The sequence below is a fragment of the Neopsephotus bourkii genome, unplaced genomic scaffold, assembly GCF_033783945.1.
Source record: "Neopsephotus bourkii isolate Nb327-2 ecotype Australia unplaced genomic scaffold, CSIRO-AGI_Nbou_v1 NB_860, whole genome shotgun sequence".
In the NCBI taxonomy this organism is placed as follows: domain Eukaryota; kingdom Metazoa; phylum Chordata; class Aves; order Psittaciformes; family Psittacidae; genus Neopsephotus; species Neopsephotus bourkii.
In genome coordinates, this window is record NW_026901356.1 from 639,365 (window position 1) to 655,235 (window position 15,871).

General features: G+C 39.9%; 1 protein-coding gene across 1 annotated transcript; it reads right to left on the bottom strand.

Moving 5' to 3' along the window:
* Positions 1-1,859: 1,859 nt before the first annotated feature.
* Positions 1,860-15,114, bottom strand: LIN7C (lin-7 homolog C, crumbs cell polarity complex component). The gene is made up of 5 exons (XM_061356568.1): positions 15,029-15,114; positions 9,725-9,843; positions 8,517-8,588; positions 7,937-8,146; positions 1,860-5,385 (listed from the first exon to the last, which is right to left on the bottom strand). The coding sequence occupies exons 1-5, from the start codon at positions 15,063-15,065 to the stop codon at positions 5,230-5,232; spliced, it is 594 nt and encodes a 197-aa protein (XP_061212552.1). The 5' UTR covers positions 15,066-15,114; the 3' UTR covers positions 1,860-5,229.
* Positions 15,115-15,871: the final 757 nt, after the last annotated feature.

Genomic DNA, 15,871 nt, shown 5'->3' on the forward strand with positions numbered 1-15,871 from the left:
TGGAAGTACACAATTCCAAGTCTTGCACTGTTTGGGAAGACGACTTCTTGATTGCATTAATGGGGCATTTCACGTTTTTTTTTCACCTCTACAAATCTATTTTCTATATAGGCAAGGAGAAATCAGAGATAAAACATGGGAGAATGTGTGTCCGAGCTGCCTAAAAGATATGGTAGGATGGAAAAAAAAAAAATAATCCAGCAACTTCATACAAAAACCTGGGTAACTTAGATTGACATGCAGGGTGGGTGGATTGACATGATCTGTAAGGTCCCTTCCAACTCTAATCATTCTGTGATTCCACTTTTGCCTTCTATGCTACCAAATCAGATTAACCAGCCAGGAAAATATACTATTAAAAAAAACTACCCCAAACCCAAAACAGTTGTTGAATGAGAGGCACCAAATTTACTCTAGAGGGAGAAAATTACCAAGTATCACCATTTCTCTACAGGACATATAACTGCAATGTAAGGCTTCATAAAACTGAACATGATCACCTAGCACTACTGCAACATATCCATCTTACTCCAGCTTCCACAGTAACAGAAGCCTTTCAATACAGGCAAGATTTGTCAATATATTCAGCTATAAACAGAAACAAGGGTTATACAGATACCCGAGGATTGTTCAGTTTGGAATTAATACACCCAGTTTCCCAAAGTCTTGCAACAAGGGCTCTTAATTTTCCATTGAGGAGTGGGGAAGAAATGACTAGCATGTGTCTGAACAGAAGACTTGATTTTAAACATTTTAAGCCTTTGTTACCAATAAAATACCCAATTTACTTCAATCAACCAACCAAAGGTGAGGGATGCAAAGAGTTCATTTTACTTCTCATGATTTCGTTACTCCAGACCCAAGATGTGTCTCTAAATTAACAAGAAATAGTTGCTCATCACAACTTCAACATTAACTTAATTTTAAAAGGCTTCCTTGGGACTCCATCTGCAGTTTTCGTGACTGGGGGTTTGGTTTTTTTTAACAGTTACAACTAGCTACCGGTTTCAACCTGAGGCACACTCCTGAATCTCAGATGTCTTTTTTGAATGTGCTTAGTCTCAGACTCTCCAGGCAGAGGACAGAGTGAACATGGCAACCCTGGCTTTTCTCTTTAACCAGCTTCAAATCAGGATTTTACAGGACGAACAATCACAGAAACCCTACTACTAACTGCTCTGTATCTCATGCTTCCCTGTAATTTCAACCAGTTTGCCTACCTTCCATGGTTTTCACCCTCTCCTTCTACTAGCGCAATCCCTTTGACCATGTGCTTTTCAAGTTCACTTATGTCCATGGAAATGGACTCAACAAAAACTGACAACATCATTCATGTTTTCTGCTACCTTAGGGCACCTAAGCTTGTTTGGATATCAACTGCTAGATCACAGTTGAAAATGTAAGTCAGAAATTAAGGTTGTCCCACCAACTTTTTCAGTTGTGTTAAAATCAGTTAAGCCAGTAACTGCAATTAAAAACATGACATTGATGAACTGCAGCTTTTTAAGCTATGAAATGACATTTAACTTCAGTCTTTGCTTCTGTGTTATAAGCCTTACGCTTATGCATCGAGCTTATGCAGCTGAGGACTATGGAGGTCTCAAAAATGCAGGAGGCCCAACATATTATAGGTACTCAAGAGCATTTCCATTTTCTTCTCCAACACTGGGGTAGGAAAGGAAAAATCCATAAGCAATCAGAGAACTAACTAATAACAGCTTGAAGTTTTCCTCTTTGGACACCCACACACATGCAGGGTGTTTATATTGAGCCCTAGAGATTATGAACACCCAATTACAGCAGTCTGAAAGAAGTGTCCAGAATGGGAAGACAGAAGGAAAAGGCACAAACACAACACATGCAAAATTTAACTTTTATTTTTCTGTTGATAAAACCCAAAGATCCCTCACAGCAGCAACAGATGCAGAAGTATCTGCAGAAATGACACCTCTTAACCTCTTTGCATACCCAAGTATGCCAAGTGTAGAGGGACTGCATGTTAACACAGTACAGGCACTGCTCAGTAGTTAACATAAATCAAGTTTCTTGGCATATTTTAATCCATCCTTTCCTCAACAGTATAGGATTTTCATAGCAGTGAAGTATTAATAAATTGTCTGTTTATGGATTTTTGTTGTAATTTAAAAACTTTATTAAATTCTACATGTACAATTTATATGCCCAGATACACCTCCTCACGTTTTGTAGTAGCTGACAAGCTGCATCCAAATGCTACAACTCAGAATGAAAATGTTACCGCATTTAGCACCTCTGGCTGCACTAGTGTAAATATTTCCATAAAGTAACAAAACACACCTCTTGTTTCAGTAACACAAGGGATACAGGTTTTAAAATACACATTTCTATCTCCTTTCCATACCCTTATTAAATATATATTTATATATAGCTCTAAACCAGATCTCTACTATTTTACAATTAAATTAAAACACATCCACAATTGGTCTAACTAGTGATTTTGTCTCAATACCTTAAACATTAGCTGTTCCGTAAAAATATACAATTCAACATGGTTGTATCAGTAACATGGGGCCTTCTGAAAGAGGCCCATGACACACAACCAAAGCAATTCAGTGCTCAACGTCACCTAGCTGATAAATATCTATACTGCATTTTCAAGCAATCGGTATCTTTAAAACCCAAATTTCTCTTTGCAGGCATACCATGCTTACAAACATGCAGAAAGCAATCACATCTCTCACTTGCCTGTAGCAATCACATTGTTTTTTTTTTTCCAATGGGTCAACTGACAAAGTACAAACCTCATGCTGTCATTTTTAGATCACTAACCTTTTCCTTTCCTTCACATACTGAATTATTTCACAATGGATCATACTGCTCCATGTGAGACTAGGGTTTAGCCATGTAGCAAGAACTGCACTTTTCAGTTTAAGCTTCTAAGAATCAAATTCTAACAGTCAATTAAGATGCACTCATAGCTGTCATACAAGTGAACAAACATCCAGCAGACAAATTAATTCTAGATACATACCAAAAGGGGAAGCTTAAAAAACAAAGACCAAACCAAAAAGACCCCAAAACCTAAACTATACAAGTACAGCCTCAAGCCTCGCAGATACCAAGAAAAGGACCTCTGTCCAGAATTATTCTTCCCAACAACAAACAAAAACCATGCCACATCAAACACGCTTGAGATAAGACATTAGTTGCTTCCAGCTGGAGATTCCTTGTAACTACCACAGCATCATTCCACAGAAAGTTTTACATCAATGGTGATGTGCAGTACTTCTGGAGTACAAACAAGAATCCTCCAAGTCAGAAGCAGTCAGTAATAACACCCCAGACAAGTTCACATGTCACAGTAACCTGGCGTATAAGCCTCAGCACATTCTACTCTTATGCATGTAATAACCAATAATTTAGGTACCAACTATTCCAAGACCAATACAGTCAGTCTGTAGATAAGACTACAATAGAACATACTAAAAAAAAAAAACCACAAGAGGTATGACAATTAACATGAGTATTTCTCTTAAACAGCAGAAAGTTAGGGAAACATCTGGAATTCCGTTGCAATGCATTATTACAGCTTCTGTTTCCAAGTATAAAAATACATTTAGAGAGTCAATTCAGAACTGCATACAGAATTATACCCCCGCCTTAACTGCTTTAAAATTAGTACAAAATAAGTTACAGGAATGATTGTTGCAAAATTGTGTCAGTATTACAAAAATCATTATATGAGAACACCAACTGTAAATTATTTACAGGCAAGGTAATACAGTTTCCGTAATAATGAATTACAATTTAGAAGTGTAAAAATCATGTACTCACCAAAACATTACAAAATCTGATATCATTATCAGCTACACAGTAGATCACGATTAGGTTTTGTAGCTGATACACAACATATTGTTAAGAAAAGTGCCAAAATACTGCTACATAAGAACCTTTTTTCCAAAACCATTCAGCAAAAAAGCCCTGCAGATTCTATGTTAAGGAATGCATAAAGGAAACAGGAAAAAACATAAGAAAGGGATGCCAATTGTACAAGTACGTCTTATTAAATGCCTTTGAAGAACTTGCACATTCAATTCATGCTTAAAGGTCTGACATGAAAGAGGCTTATTAAAAAAATAATCTAGAAATACCAATATATGCTTTTTCAGGGTTATCTTAGGCCATTTTAAAAGTACACATTCCTCTTAATTCATGAAACCTATGGAGACTAAAAACATTCTAAGCATGGCTGGACTGCTAAGGGTTGCTGTGATCAGTGGCACAAAGTCCCGCTGGATGCTAGTCTCTATTAGTGGACTCCAGGGGTCTGTACCAGGGCCCACACTGGTTAACATTTTCACCAAGGACAGGGGCGACAGGACAAAGCACACTCTCAGCAAGCCAAAGGGACCATGGCAGGTAACAGAAATGGGAAACAGGCATCTCTCAAAGTTCAGCAAAGTGCAAAGTCCTATCCCAGGGAAGAATAACCCCACACACCAGTACAGGCTGGGAGCCAACCTGCTGCAAAGCAGCCCGGGAGAGAATGGTACCAAGCTGACCATAAGCTATCACGTGTCCTCGTGGCAAAGCAGCCCAGCAGTCTCCCGGTTTGAATCAGGAAGAGCACTGCCAGCAAGGTGAGGGAAGTCATTCTTCCTTCCCCTATGCTAAGCCCTGAAGAGCCACAACTCAAGTGCTGTGTCCAAAGTTTGGGCTCCCCCTGCATACAGACATGGGCATTACAAGAGCAAGTTCAGCACAGGGCCACAAAGATGAAGCGGGTGAGCATCTGAAATACAAGAAGCTGAGAGAACAGGGATTGTCTAGCCTAGAGAAGAGGCTGCTCAGGGGTGATCTTACCAACGTGTAAGTGGCTGACAGGGAGGAGTATAAAAAAAAAGCGCCAGATTCTCCTCAGTAGCACCCAGTGGCTGGACAAGAGGCAATGGGCACAAGTGAAAATACAGGAAGATCAAACACTAGAACAAGTTGCCAGAGATCTTTTCGAGTCCCCATCCTTGGAGATGCTTAATGCCACAGCTTGTTGCAGCAACCTGCTTTAGCTAGCCCTCCTCCAAGCAGGGGGCTTGGACCAGATGATCCCCAGGAGTCCCTCCAAACCTCAATCATTCTGTGATTCTACAAAAAGGATGGGGTCTTTTGTAGGTCAGGCATTGGATCAACTGAGTCACAAACTATAAATATGCAAATGGAATACATTTTCTCCTCAAATTATTGCGTTCAAAGTTAATTTTGCTGCCTGCGTTTTGCTGATCTCATTTTTTCAAATCTTGACTCCATTTCTTCCAGGACCTTTGGTGTGTATCGCACAACTAATTTAACCTTCCCTTGAGCTGCCTTCAGCAGTTCTACGGCTTTTTCATGGTGTTCACCTTCGACACTCTGCAAAGCATAAATGATGGAGTATTAGTAAAGACACATACTGAAAACAGATTTTTTTTTTCATTTCTTTGTACAATTTCTATACAATCAGCTATTAAAGTTTTCTAGTTTGAAGACTGCACAAGGACAACGTCACCCATGTTCAAGATTTATGCTTCACCAAATCAGTAAGAGGTGATGATAAATAGACTCATTAGCATTAATAGAGTACTACAAAACTTTTGGTCAGGTTTATGCTGAACAATCACACTCTGTATTTACATACACTAACTGAAACAAGGGTAACGTTAGGCAGTTCTGAAATGACACTTAAAAACCAACACATTTCAGGAGGATGCTTATTTAAAACTCCAGATTGTACTTCTTTCTGAATGCACTTTAAAATCAGCAGTCACCCCCTATTTGCCTAATAAGCTGCCATAGACAACTGCAAGATAGCTGCCTTCTTGATGTTATCCTGTGTTATCACAGGGCAGAACAGTGCATACCAAGTGCTGCACTGGAGAAGCTAATATGCAGCATGCCGCTTATCTTAGTACTCCACATATCTCTCCATAAATGCAAGGTTTTCAAGTTAATTTCCTCTAAATTGATTCAGAACAGCCTAACCCAACTCAGTAAGAAGACTCAAAATACTTTCCTTAAAGAACTCTCAGAATTTATTAGGGTTATACTAGATCCATCTAATTACAAACTGTAAGCAACAGTTCTCAACAACTGCATCCAAATATACATTCCTGCACAGCGCACGTTTTATCAGCCAAACTTATTTCTCCCAAACTTATTAAACACAATGATGGGACTACCCCAAGCCTACCTCCCACTGGTGCTATTAGAAGCTAGAAGGCAGGTGATGTACCTGTTGATTGGAGGGTTTCCCCGTTACTATAACATTACTTACAGAAAAAAAGACAACAGTTAAAAAAAAAAAAACAACAAAAAAAAAAAACCCAAAAAACAAACAACCCAAGTTATTTCTCTTCTATCAGACTTAACACAACACAGACATTTGAATGCTTTCATTTGTGTTATTCAAGTGGATATGTAGGCTGTTCTGGTTAAAACCAGTAATAAAAGACTGGTAAAAGTCTATGTTTAATTATATCAACATGCCTGCAATTCTGGAGTACATTCAAAATCTCCCATCTGAAAAAAACCACAGACTTGTTTCAAGGCACATTCACTGCAGTCTTGGCAGTGACTTTTTTAATTATTAAATCAGGAATTACAAGAAAATGCCTATCACATATTAAGATGACAGGATTCCCTCTGTAAACATCAGATATTTTCTCTTGAGACTACATTAGCATTCTCAAAAGCTCTCATGCACTCACTCACTGTATTCATGCAATGGCAATATATATTTATACATGTGCTTGTACACACATGCAGTCATTGTTAACTGTACAAACTGCCTGATGACCAGGTTCAGTTTCAGGTGGTGGTTTTTCTTTTAGGAGAGTCTGCACGTGAGGACGGCCTTAACTGAAGAGAGTTCTACACCTGCCCCTCAATACTTAATGCTTCAAACTAACAGGAAGGCTAGGCCAAGGACAGCTGCATCACTACGGCCATCCGTGTCACTCTTTCATGTCCTGAAAAGGACAGCTGGACTCTCAAATAATAGCCAGGAGCTGAGCATGTCAGAGATCTGCCCTAGCAGAGACTTTCCAGAGTACACCCAGTTAGCCTCTATTCCTTCAAGTGTCAAAAAAAACCCCTCACTCGAATTAAAAAGTACAGGGTTTATAGTTTTACCCTCTGTCTTCAAATACAATTGGGTTTACAGAAGTAGTGATAAAACCAAAATTTTAAGCTACCATAAACCTTCTCTGCAAATTAGAACACTAGTTTGAGAAATATTTACATGCATTTGACTAGCAGCTGCCTTAAGTCAAAGGCTGTCCATAGCCTCCTCTTTCCAGCCACCCTGTGTTTTGGTTTTTTGTATTCTCACTCTTTAGAAGAGGATACTCATGAAAAGTAAATATCCACAACTGCATTTTATATACATACTGCTTAAATATGGTGAAAAGCCTCTGGTTTTGAAGGTCAGTACGCTTAAGTGGAAGGAAAAAAGTATCACACAACTGAAGACAACACCACCTTGTAGTTCCATCTTATTACAGTTGTCATTACACAGTAGCATTTTTAGGGGGATAATGAGAATCTGCTCAGACTAATGCAATATATCATAATTTATTACTTATCTTAGAAAGTGCAAAAAAATTATATTAATTAAAATCTGCATCATGAAACTTGGATTTCACAACACAATACTTGGATTAAAAGTATTTAACTCCTCAGAATCCGAAATACTGACATAAATATTGCAGTTCCCAAGTCAAACATCTAACCAAAGCATAGTCCTAGAACTCCCAAGGCACACAACTCCACAGAAACCTATGTAAGTTGCACTTGCAAGGATAAAAAGAAACTTATTTTGCCAAGATTAAAAAGATGACATCAAGTTTGTGTCATATATATTCTCTGTATGCCCCCAAGTGGAATCAAGTAGTTACTGCTATGTAAAGCGGAAACCAATTCCTACCACTCCGTTTACAGAAAGCAGCTGGTCTCCACGTTTCAGGCCTCCGTGCCTATCAGCTATACCGCCGGGGATAATACGAGAGATATAGATTGGAGAATTTTGTTCTTTGCCTCCCATAATATTGAATCCAAGACCTTCTTCGGTTTTGGGTAGTTCAACCACTCTGGGATGGGAATGGCCTTCACTAGCAGCAAACGCAGCTACGGTGGCCTGTAAGAAACAGTATTTTTTCTATTTATAAGAAATTAAATATAGACCTCTTAGCTAGACACAGCAAGCAGACTGGAAAAGTACTTTTATCTCTAAGTACCAAAATGTGAAGACAAATGAAATTAATTCTCTAGGTATCAGGCAATGGTATCTAGGGAATAGACAGTAGCTTGAAAAATTCAGAACTCCAAGAATAAAATTAAAATAGAACAATCTTAAAAAAATCTAGTCTTTGGTTATATCTTTTAATAACCTGCTAAGCTTATCCATTTTATCAGACATCTAGATAATATCCTACTAAATTTTAAATAATAATCTGCTTCTGAAGTAACAAATTAATTTGTTTATACAGTTACAGTTTGGCTTTTACCTTTGCCGTTGCATTAGCTCTAACTTCTGGGCTACTGCTGATATCCACAGTTTCATATACGTGTTCATACACCTACAGAGACAAAACAGTTAAAGTATGGGGGAAAGAGATATTTTTCTGCTTAGATAATCTAACAAAATACCAGGTATAACAAAAAAACGTGTAACTTAACAAGTACGCACCTCGAGTAAGAAGTTTCTCCCCAATTCACTACAAGGTGTCAAGTGACAATCTGCCATATTACAAAGAAACAACTCTCTTGACACCTTTACTGCTCAGTTAACCCACGCAGATCTACGTCTCAGCCTCAATCTTCCTCCTTCCATAGCATCCAGACCTCACCATCAACTCAGAAGTGCTTATGGCTCTAATACATGACTGGAGGCATGGATTACTATCTTTTCTTGTCCGATTCGATCTGAAACTCTTCAATAAGGATGCACGCAAAACCACTTTAGAAAAGCTCTTAAAAGCTCTCCTGACAACCCACCCCTTCCCGCAAGATGCCCATTTTTCCTTCAACTCATGCAACTAATTGAATACCTTAGGGGAAAAAAAAAAAAAAAACAAAACACCAGCTATTGAAAACACAGAGTTAAAGAATACTAATGCTAAGGAGGTGCTTACACTGAAGGCTAACCCACATCCTCACATCTACCTCACAATTTGGACTTGTTAAGCAATAAAACACACTGCCCTCAACAGGATGATGATATTAAGACGATACATCTGTCTAAAACCAGATGTTTTACATTATTCCAGGTGTTACCATCAGTGGCAGCACCACCAACAACAGCAAGGCATATTCAATCACCTAAGAATCTCTAATAGAGTAACTGGAATGACGACGAGGTGGTGCAAGGCTCCACCTTGAGGTGATGTGGATATGGCTTAAAAGAAACATAGGCAATTGGTACTTTGTCCATTCTTACATTTTAAGAGGATAACAGCCTGATACCTGCCAGTAAGAACAAACTCGGAAAATAACCTCTAAAAAGTTATTTGCTCCTGAGCTATTGATACACCTATGCTATCTGCAATTATTGTTATTTTCTTCTGAACTTTCAAAAGTAGGTCTTGTTCTATGAAGTGGTGTAAATCAAATTCAGCTCTTAGAGCAAAATCAGATTACTGCACTGGGCACAAGAAGGAAACAATAAAACATTGGGTTTCAATTAAAGGTAACTGCTTACATCAGGTTAACTTACCTCCCTTACAGCATTACAGAATTCACTTTGAAGGACCCTTTGCAATGCTTGTAGCTTTTGCGGTGGCACTTCTCCACTTCTCTGTAATTTTTCCAGCAGCTCAATTGCTCTGCAAATGTCTACAGAAAAATAAAGCACCAACAATGAGGAACATCTGAGGGAATTACAGGTTTATTTTTTCTTTCTTCCTTCCTTTTAATGGAGCAGTCTCTGTGTGTGCACATTTTTACACACAGCTTTAAGGTGTACACCTTTGATTTCTCCCATAAAACTATGTATTTACAAAATGGTACAATAAAACACTCTACTTTCAGACTATTTTTACGTCAACCACAGCATCCAACCCTGTAAAATATCTGGAGTTATCACTGCCAATCTGATTTTTCCTTGAAGTTTAAATCAAACTGAAATAGTTAATTGATATATACACTATCAGCATCTCTTATGCATACTTCATAATTTATCTACTGCCATTGATCACATTTTGTTAAAACAAGCAAACTAGATAAAATATTGTCAAATACACTGTCTAACATTCCTTTTATATATATAAAAAATATTTTTAGTTCAACAAGACTACATTCAATACTTTCCTTACAACAGGGCTGAGAATTATCTGGTCTATTACCCTTCAGTGCTTGGAAAAAACCAACCAAGCTCCTTTTCATATTCTAAGTTGAGAATACCTCTGTTTTAAAACCCTCAACCCCAAACCTCTTTGTTCCAGTTCCTAGAAACTTGTTCCTAAGAATTCATGTTATCCATATTCTTGTAAATGTAAATGTTGCTTTGTGAAACTGAACTCCCTGTAAAGGTTTGATTCCAGATCCCTACAATTCAAGAGGGGCATCAAATGCCATGTGACATGTTCCTGGCAGCTCTAGAAGAGTACAAGACATTCATATCCCTCACTTGTATTTCCATTAGTGACGATTCTGAATCACGCAAGTCCTTGAACAGAAGTAGAACATTCTCTCAGAAAAGCAGACAGGAAGAATTAGTTTCATTAGCACACAGGCAAAGAAGCAGTGATTAATCTATTATATAAATAAGGCACAGATTATTTTAGAAAAGGATGGAGTCTAGACACCGCTATATCCCAAATGTATTACTTCCTTCTTTTCTGTAATTAACCTTTAGGCAACCATTTTTTATGTGAATGCACTCAAATGGCACCACGTCAGCACAGAAAACGTGCAATAACCAAGAACTTCTAAAAGGCCAAGTTTAAGAAAAGAGAATTTACGTAACAAGATGAAAAGACAGTGGGGTGTATGTTCTAAAATGGAGGTCAAGTGCACTGAGAAGAGACAACTCATGTTCTGTCCACTTTGTGTTATTAGACACACCTGCAGGTGGTACAGTCAATGAAACAATGTACAGCTTAACCTCTCAGGCTGGTCATCCATGGACTGGAAAGGAGTCCTTCATGGAACAACATCCAAGTATTATCACTATAGCCACAAGACAGAAATTATTTCAGATGAGAGTTAAGATTTCTATGTACCATGAGAATTTGGTGTTTTCTGCAAGCATTTCCAGGCTTTACAAGCACCAGTTACCTGAAGCAAGGAAGTATCAAACCTTAAATTTCAGCTATTACTAATCTCAAGTCCTCAGAGGACTCACTTCACACAGGCGTGCCTATTTGCTACTTGTACAATTACAAAATTCAAAAACACCTCTGAAGCTTTTAATTTCTTAACACACATTTTGTATTTCAATTAACATACAAAACAGTTGGTGAAATTAAAGATTCTAGATGTGATTGTTGATTACTCTTCCAGTGGTGAAAAATCCCCAACATTCTTAGTAACTCTTGTGTTCAGCAACAGCAGTGCAAGTTAACTGTATTTCAGCAAGTCTTGCACTGAACAACTTGAAGTTGAATGATCAACAAATGGCAATAGCAGCATTTCCTATCCTGCAACACTCCATATATTCATGAAAAAAAAGTCTAGAAAGTAGGTAAATTACAATACAGCTATCATGTAAATACTTGCAGATGTTTGCAGACAAATGACTGTTTCATGCACAGGAAGAGTACAGCTGTACACAGCTGTACCTCAATCTGGGGTACATGAAGCATGTTAAGCTGTAAGGTGCAGGAACTTGTTAAATAACAATTTGATTAGGATACTGCAAGAAATCTTAAAGGGTGATAGCAACCCCATGATCCAAAGGCAGCTACAGAAATGAAGACTCCAGAAACAGTTTTGCTAATTTCTCTTCTTTTTTTTGACCTTCATGTTTCATCAATAAACTAGATGTATTTCCTACCTGGATCTCCTAAGAGATGAAAAGCTTTAATTACATAGCACTTTACACCCTAAGGTAAAATTGTCTAGTTTGGGAACCAGTTGTGTCTTTCCTGAAGCGTGGACTAAGAGCATAGAATCAGCTTGTCAAAAAGCAACTGGGATACACTGAAATGGATTAATCTTAGATGGAGATAAAGCAAAAAAACACAGTTGAATAAGAAAAGGCTTCCAGATCAAAGGACCAAGCTGCTGCTGGTAAAAAACTGAAGCAGACTAATGAAGCACAAAAGTCAGATCCTCGGCACTCTATAGATCTCCTTTACCACACTGTACCTCTGGCTCAGGTAGACACAAGCAATGAATCCCATTGCCAGGACGCTTCCCCACCCCCACCCCAAGAGTTGTTTTGTTTTACTCTGTTGACAGGGCCCCTTTATACAAGCCTGAAAGTGAAATGAGTGTAACTTTCTCCCACTGAACTGCATTTGGTACTATTAGTCAGAAGCTGAAAGATTCAATCTCTCCCAGCAATATTGGTCTGGAAAGGAACTAGTTTGGCTGGGAACAAGTGGCAAAACACACCTTTCATTTTCAAGAAAAGGTTGTTGACTGCTCTGCTGATGTAGTGTGCTTCCTCCTGAACTACTACTTGTGATATGATCAGCTGAAAGCTGCCTTCCTCACAATATTATCATTACAGTTTAGCCAAGTGTTCCACACCAGAGGCTGAAATGGAACACTACAGAATCGTCAGTGATGGATTTGTACAAGGATCAATGTAGAAATAACTCCAGAAGTAGGTGATGATTCTATGATTAAAAAAACCCCATAAAACTCACTATAAAAATGAGTCCACACATAACTAAAAAATGGATTTCCTTTTAACCTTTTCATCCTTTTTATACCAGTTGCCTGTTCTTCACAAATCATTTTTTGTGCTCACAGCAAAGTCCTGAAAAAGTAAGATACGTTTAAACTAAAAAAAATGTGGGAGAAAAAGACATCAAGATGCCACCACTCCAAGCATATGTGTGAACAAAACACAGAAAGAGAAATACAGCAACCTCATAGATACTCCTGATTAACCACCTCCACTGCTTATGCTCAAATAGTCTGGATTCCCAAACTGTATGTAGCGTTATCACACATCACCACCAAACCATACAAATAATTTTGGAACGTTAAATGTTCTTTCATCCCTGCCCTCCAGTGAATTTGGGTGGTGGTGTTTGCAATGCAGCTTGGAGGAGAGAACAGACGGGGAAAATTTTCAATTGCCCTGATGGTAAGCATATGCTAACCATTTTAAATCAGCTCTTTTTCCACACTATTCTCTCCTTTCTTACGCTGTATGCCAACAACACTTGTTATGTTCACTTTCTATTCTCTCCTTTCTTAAGCTATATGCCAACATTACTGATGTTCATTTTCAAGCTGCTGTTGATTCATCATCAGGTTATCTGCAGTCAGCCCCACACAATTAACAAAGTTATTTATTTCTGTAAATAATCCTCTGGCTTTTGTGGGTCCATTATACTGTGCTCCCTTTTTCTTAAAAAGGTCAATATGCCAGAAAATTAAATAGCTCCTTTGTTACACTGATCCCTAAGTAACCCTGCAGATTTGTTTACTTTCATGGACAGTGCATAGTAGAAGGGTAATGAGGTGGAGAAGGATGCTGCCTGAGGTTTAAATCCACAGACCTACCAAGAGAAACTAATCCACTGCCAAAGCAGCTACCCTAATTAACAAGCTTTGGAGTAGGAGGGTAGGTGAGCTGAGTGGGAATCAAAGTCCTTATATAAGTCACTATTTACAGGCCTTCTCTCAGACAAGTGATTCACTTGTAGAATAGGAAAGAGGGTCAGGCAAACAGAAAAAATTACTTCTGTGGCAACTAACATGTGCTAGTACCAAGCATGGGTATGTACAGCATGTTATACATCTATAAATAAAAGCAACTAGCACTATGAGCAAAGATGGTGGTTCCAATGGAAATAGCAGCAGGAAAACAGTCTGCTCATCCAGTCATCTACATTCCATTTACTTTCTTTCTCAAAACCAGGATTTCTCATTCTCAGTATTCTTTTCCTATTTAAATTCCACTTTCCACTCCCTACTTTTCTACGTATGTATTCATAAGCCCATCATACATATTGTTATACAAGCATGTGTTCACTGAGCTACTGTGGACCTTGCACAGTTCTGAAGAACCACCCTGAAGTTTATCCTTGTTTCTTAAAAGCTCTGGATACAAGACACAAACGTATTTCAGAAAAAATACCTAACTAGGGTCTGTATTTTATCCATTCCCCTACTGATTTTAATACACACTGTACGGTATTAACACAAATTTAGGCTAGAAACTGAAAAAAACGGGGTGAAACCATAAACGTGAGAGTGCAAGAGCTGAGCAGAACCACGAACAAGTGTACGGGGAGCCCTGAATGCATCTGCTTTCTTCCATAAAAATAAGTAAATTATTATTTCTAACACAGAGCCTAACAGCTAGAATTTAAAGCTAAGAATTCAGCTAAGTTCAAAAGTAAGCCTTCCGAAGAGAGCAGCAGAAACAAGAAGCTAACAGAAACGCTGGCACTAGAGCAGGCGCAGCAGACACACGCACAGGAGGTCTGTGGCCTGTGCACCCATGGAAACCCACACGCGCACCGAAACACGAGAGAAATCTGCGTGAAGAAAAGCCAAAACAGCAAGTCCAGCCAACATGCAGCAAGAACCAGAAGCAACGGAAAACACTTCCTAATCAGGCTCCTATCTGGCTGCCTCTGGGGCAGAGGGGCCTCTCGGAGTGCCGCTGCCCGCTCTTCGCTTCCCCTCGGCCCGGCCTCAGACGATCAGGCCTCAGCAGGGGGCGGGGGAAAGATAGGAAAAACCGTCCCATGGGCTCGGGCCAGCCCCTCGGCAAGGCGCCGCAGAGCCGGGCTGGAGCAGCAGCCCCACGGCCGCAGCTCGCCCACGGCAGTGAGCGGTTACAGAGCAGTGAAAAGCGCCTGTTCCGAACTACCACCGCCGCTGCGCTCACCTCGCTCCAACCGCACCGGCTCGCTCAGCGCCGCCATCTTCTCCCCACTGCGGCCCGAACGGGAAATGACGCAGCGCTCCCGGAAATGGCGGTTAGTGAGCGGGCGGGCTGGTGTTGACAGTCGGGGGGCGGTAGCGGTGATCGCTATAGGCGGTTTTGTCGCGATCGCAGAGAGCGGCTTTCGCGTGACCGCGGTAGGAAGCGGTGCAGTGCTCGCTTCTCCCCCCGCTGGTGCAGCAGGACGTGAGTCCTGTGGGCTAAGCCGAAACTCTGTCAAAACCAGTGTAAAATGCCCTCTGTATGGGGCTTTTTTCCCACCTCTTAACACGTCTGAGGACTTTTCCGACGCTAAAAACGCCGCAGAGGGTGTGCCTGGCTTTCTGTACACCTTGGGTGCACCTGGAGATGCCCTGGCAGTGTTCAAGGCCAGGCTGGATGGGGCTCGGAGAAACATGGTCTAGTGGAAGGTGTCTCTGCCCATGGCAGGGAGTTGGAACTGGATGAGCTTTAAGGTCCCTTCCAACCCAAAACAGTTTGTAATTGTATGAAAAGTTCTGCCTGCGTGAAATGTGAAGCATGTATTTTACGTTGCTTGTTTGGCATCAGTTTAATGTATGTGTGGGACTAATGTATTGCATTTACTTTATGTATTAAATTGATGTATGTACGAGTATGATTTAGATTAGCTATTAGGAGGTTCTTCCCTGTGAGGGTGGTGAGGCGCTGGCACAGGTTGCCCAGAGAAGCTGTGGCTGCCCCATCCCTGGCAGTGTTCAAGGCCAGGTTGGATGGGGCTTGGAGCAACCTGGTCTAGTGGAAGGTGTCCCTGCCCATGGCAGGGGG

Excerpts from the sequence above, each read along its gene's own strand:
- LIN7C (XM_061356568.1), bottom strand. The coding sequence starts at position 15,065 with ATGGCGGCGCTGAGCGAGCCGGTGCGGTTGGAGCGAG. Across the intron at positions 9,844-15,028 it reads GCCGGTGCGGTTGGAGCGAG|ACATTTGCAGAGCAATTGAG; the intron begins GTGAGCGCAGCG and ends ATTTTTCTGTAG. Across the intron at positions 8,589-9,724 it reads TCTGTAATGCTGTAAGGGAG|GTGTATGAACACGTATATGA; the intron begins GTAAGTTAACCT and ends TTGTCTCTGTAG.